We start from the raw sequence: 5,371 nt of genomic DNA, 5'->3' as shown, positions 1-5,371 counted from the left end.
GATGGCCTGATCCAATATAAAAGAGAGCTGCTACCCTGAGCTGCTTGCTGCAGTTCCCTGTCCTTCTGCTTTTGGAGTCTCTCTTTTCTTGGCATTATGAGCAAATTGTGTAAATGAGATAAATCAATGTTGTGCATAATAATTAAGAGTGACTAACATAATCTCTATAAAGCTGACAACACAGTACACACACATTTTTGTTTACTGTTTTCTGAAGTATAAGCAGCATTACACTAATAATATACCACAATATACCTCACCAGACTGCCATGTAGCTCCACTTAAGACCTACCTTTCATTTCAATAATTACGATTTTAAATGAAACAAAACAAGTGAACTTGTCTAATTTGTAGAACAGTACAACTGCATTGAAATTATCTGCCTGTCTGCCTGCCTGCCTGCCTGCCTGCCTGCCTGCCTGCCTGTCTGTCTGTCTGTCTGCCTGCCTGTCTGTCTGTCTGTCTGTCTGTCTGTCTGTCTGTCTGTCTGTCTGTCTGTCTGTCTGTCTGTCTGTCTGTCTGTCTGTCTGCCTGCCTGTCTGTCTGTCTGTCTGTGTCCGTGACTTTTTTGTTAGTTTATTTTTTAGGAAACGTCGGATCAGTTGCGACGTAATGTTTTCAGCGCTAATGTTGTGGTTCATTTATCACCAAACACCTTCCGGGGATTGCACACACAGCGTCATTACCTGTTTGTCTGATGCTGCGGGTCAGAGGAGAAGTGTTTGCAGCCGTTTGGCCCTCAGCGCTGCATGAGGGGGGGGGGGGGCTTGTGAGCGCCGCGGAGCATGTCGGGGCGAAATACTAACAAAAAATCAAATAAATGCCCCGTCAGACATCAAAACACATTGGGGGGAAATTGATGACAGAGAGAGTAATTTTCATTCTTAAATATTGATGAATGAAGAAAAAATTTGACTCCAGCAGAAGGGGCACTTTTCTCCTCCAGGGCAAAAGGGCTGGTGCTTGAGCACCACTAGGGGTCTATCTGTGCACGTGCCTGCTCAAGTACCACTGCAGAGCACAACGAAGAGAGTACCAATTACTTGACTAAGACCATCATTATTATTACACACACAAAACATGATACGGAGCAAACAGCAGCCTACTTGTTCAATGCAACTCCTTCCTCTCTCAACATGTACAAAAATGTATTTTTAAAGTATTTTTATGTCAAATATATGCACTGTACAGCTACAACAGCAGCATCGCTGTTCAATAACCCATCGACAATTGGGTTAATTGTTTCATGTGCATGTGGAAATAGGGTAAATAACCTATAGTTTCCAGAAAACAACAAACAGCATCTGTGGTTCAGGTGTATATTTGAGACCAGAAGGTCCAACAGTGACTTGAACACAGTTCAGGACTAATCATGTTCAAATGGTTCTGAATGAAGGACCATGTCTTGGGTAGTTATTTGTGAGTTTTATATTTAGACGCTTCGTCTTAAACTGATGGCAATTTTTCTCCCACGGTTAAATACTGGCCAGACCGTTTTTCTATATAAGCTATTATCGCATTATGCACATGTCCTCGTGTGTTCTGTTGTCATGGTAAGCCTCTTATCTGCTCTGCTTTCAGCTCACGCTCATTTCCACAACCCACTACTAATAACACAACTTTCTTCACTTTGACATCGCTCAAATCTCACAGCGCCGCCCAAAAGCGGATAACTGGAGGGCACATAGATGCTTTCCAAATGAGCCTGTGATCTTCTTCCATTTGCCTCCGCACGTCGCAGCCATCAGCCCCGCACCGATCGCCCTGAGGCACTACAGCATGCACTTTGACTAGAGGAGGCTGACATAGCTCTCTGCACACCGCCTCGCACTTCACTCTTGAAAGTAATCCTATTCTTCAACTGTCAACCCCCGCCCGAAAGCTTCAAAATTCGCAGCAGTAAGAGTAATGTTCAGAGCTCCCCTGAATTAAAGTCTGATCGAGCTGTGCCACTGTGGCGTTCGCTGAATCTCAAAGGTTAAATACCACCTGCAAAGTGAATTTGTAATAGAGTCAACACAGTTGTCCCCTTTTAACACCAGTTTTTCTAAACATGGGTAAACCTGTATCAAAGGCAATTAACTTTTCTTCCAATATCAATTTGCCTCTTGTCTTTTTTTCCCGGTCATGGAGGCCACTGACTATGACATTTTGTTTATTTAGCTTGGTCCTCTTCAAACTCAACTGCGACTGAAAAAACGTCTAATCTCTGATGGAATGGAGATTGAATTTGTGGTCGGAATTTGCAAAGTGCCACAGACGTCTCATTAAACACCCTTAAAAGAAACAAAACCTCCCGGGTGTCATGTTCTATCACTGTCCTGAGCGGGAGACAGCAGCTGTGTCTCAATTTGTGGGCTGCATCCTTCAGAAGACCCGGTCTATGTAGTCCACAATAGAGGTAATGTAAGTGGGCCGCATAAACCGAGATGAGATTGTCTGGTCTACAGAGAATATAACTGTGATTAGCGTATATCTGTCAGAGCTGAAGTTGTTGATGCGGGAGATAGTTTTAATACCCCTTGTTTTTTTTTGACAAGTATACCGTTAGTTACCGAGACATCTTGTTCTATTGCGGTTCGGATAATTGGTTCGTCGCTGAAGCAAAATGAATCCTGGAATATATTTGGCAGGGAAGGATCCACCGGTTGGACCTTTCGTTTCTTGGGAATGGAAGGACGCATTTGAAGGAGCCTTCAAAATGTGACATCCTAGTCGTGCTGCTGTGACACAACCGAAGGATGCAGCCCCTGATTTGAGACAGCTATTAAATCATGACTCCTACTGAATGCACATGCCAGATGTTGGTGGGTATGACTCAGAGGGGAGGGGGCTTTGGTTTGGTTTACAGAATGTAAACATTCAGATTATATCTCCACTCACTTCTCACTCTCTTTTTTCTCCAGGAGATCTGTGGTCCTACACGTGGGCTGCATCCCGATTTCTGCCTCAGTTAGAATTGTTTTTTTTTTTTTTAGTTATTAGTTATTTGTGCTACATATAGTATGTAGCACAAAATTCTGGTTTGAAGTGGTTTGGTCATATTTCCCATCCACCAATCAGGATTTAGCAACAGTTGAATCCGACTCTGATGGCAGTTGGTGATTTGTTTGCTCATGGACAAATCAAACCAATCAAGTTTATGAGGACTTTGAGCTCTATCTGTTTATATACACAATGATAAACATTCACAAAATGATTCCTGATGATTCATTTTACAGAGGCTGAAAGTACATTCACGTCAACAAATATACATATTTCTGAGGTCCGTTTTCCATGGTACTTTAAACGTTATTGTTCAAGAACCTTCAGAAGCTCTTAAAGTGCTGTGCTGTGCACTCTCTGTCCATCTAAATCTGGGACACCTTTTCAAGATCTTCCAAGATCAGGTCCTGTTCATTAACATCATGTCTACCAGACAAACGCCCCTCTTCCTTAAATGAGCACTTCCCATTCCCTACGAACACCGACCCTTTTCTCGAGGCTGATCTGCTGAGTACGGCCGGCTGGAGGGGCAGCACAACGTTCCCTCGTATCCGATGGGAGTACGTTCTCTGGTGCTGTATTTCAGCAGAGCACAGCTGGAATTTGAAAGCCGCCTGAAAGCCCCTGCGGAAGTTCTTGTTGAAGAACCCGTAGATGATGGGGTTGACGCTGCTGTTGAAGAAGGCCAACCAGTGAGCCAAGGGATACACGTAGATATTGATGACGCGGTACTGGTGCTCTGTAAGGCTGGCGTAGTCGCTTAGCATCATGAGCGTCCACAAGGGCAGCCAGGAAATTACGAAGAGCAGAGCCACAACCAGCAGCATCATGATCACCCTCTTTTTCTTCCTCGAAATTGTGTCACGACTTTCCATGCTCCGTTTGTCGTTGCCGCTCCCCTCGCCAGGCACAATTCCGCCAACCCTCATCGTAGGAATTGCGGTCTTAAAGAGGGTGAAGCCGATGCGGGCGTACATGATGACAATAAGGCTGAGAGGGGCGAGGAAGATGTTGGCGAAGAGGACAGTGGTGTAGATTTTCCGCATCTCCTGATTGGGCCAATTTTCCCGGCACCAGTAGAAGGGGCGGGTATCATTGTTGCGGCCGAGGACTATCCGCACCCTCTGCTCCTTTGTGACCTGGAGCATGACCCCTGAGGGACACATGATGGACACAGCAAGGACCCATATGATGACGATAATAAGCTTGGAGGTGGCGATGGACAGCTTCTGCTTGAAAGGGTAGACGATGCAGCGGAACCTGACACAAAGGGGATTGAAGGATATGCATGAAGGGAAAGAGGTCTCGTGGGACACGCACAGCCACACAAGCACAATGCAATTACAGCCCTCACCTGTCAACAGCTATTGCCACGAGAGTGAATACAGATGCTGACACAGATATGCCTTGAACCATGCCACTCAGTTTGCACACGACCCTACCAAATGGCCATCCTGCAAAAAAGATAGAAACTAAAGTTGTTTGAGTTAAAGAACATTGAGACAAACAACCTGCAGAAATGATTTGAACATTAAAAGGAATCCTAAATTTTAAAAAACCGTATACACTGACCTGTTATGATGTTGTCCACCAGAGTGGTTGGCATGCAGAAGATGCCAACCAGCAGGTCGCTGATGGCAAGGTTGAGGATGAACAGGTTGGTGACCGTGCGCATGTTTTTACTGCGCAGCACAATGAAACACACCACCCCGTTGCCGAGCATGCACACCGCGAAGATCAGCAGGTAGGCGATGGTGAAGATGGCAGCCACCGAGGGCTTGTGGAGGTAGAAATCCACGTAGGTGATGTTCTGGTGGGTCCAAGCTTTTTCCTGCAATCTTGAGGAATTGGAAGGGTTCACTCTCTCCCATGTCGTGTTGAGAAGCAGATTCTGGTTCATGGTGATATCTGGTTAAGGACAGAGACAGAGAGGCATTAATGTATCACTTAAATAACCTGTTAGGTGTTCCGCACATCAGTAGCCTTCATGTGTCCCCCAATATAAAAAAAATCCTCCCTTAACAAAATCGACCAATTATTAACCAGAGCACCATTACACCCAAACACGCACCCCTCAATGGAGTGCAATTCTGCAGACCAGAAGAAGAATCGATTGGTAATTATTAGATAAAACAATAGAACCTCTACAGGAATCAATAGTTCAATTCTTGTGTCTCTTGATTATTATAAGTGGGTAGATTCAGTGAAGTGCATACTTCCTCACACTCTATAACAAACACCACGCTGACCAAAATGAGATGTCTGCTGTGAGAGTGGTGGGCGAGCGTGCTTGATGGTTTACCGATTGGTTACGGTGAAAAAGGGACACTGGCATTCTGGGAAGAATAAGGTTTGAATTGAAACTCGTTTCCACAGTTCTGTCATC

At 44.9% G+C, this 5,371-nt stretch overlaps 1 protein-coding gene across 1 annotated transcript; it reads right to left on the bottom strand.

Annotated features, from left to right (window-relative positions):
* Nucleotides 1–3,350: 3,350 nt before the first annotated feature.
* On the bottom strand, nucleotides 3,351–4,885 carry LOC132998628 (neuropeptide FF receptor 2-like). Its single transcript, XM_061068359.1, has 3 exons — nucleotides 4,558–4,885; nucleotides 4,340–4,439; nucleotides 3,351–4,245 (listed from the first exon to the last, which is right to left on the bottom strand). The coding sequence occupies exons 1-3, from the start codon at nucleotides 4,883–4,885 to the stop codon at nucleotides 3,351–3,353; spliced, it is 1,323 nt and encodes a 440-aa protein (XP_060924342.1).
* Between the last annotated feature and the right edge of the window lie 486 nt (nucleotides 4,886–5,371).

This window comes from Limanda limanda, chromosome 1 (assembly GCF_963576545.1).
Source record: "Limanda limanda chromosome 1, fLimLim1.1, whole genome shotgun sequence".
Classification (NCBI taxonomy): domain Eukaryota; kingdom Metazoa; phylum Chordata; class Actinopteri; order Pleuronectiformes; family Pleuronectidae; genus Limanda; species Limanda limanda.
The sequence above is the reverse complement of the archived record's forward strand: the minus strand, read 5'-3'. Positions and strand labels throughout refer to the sequence as shown.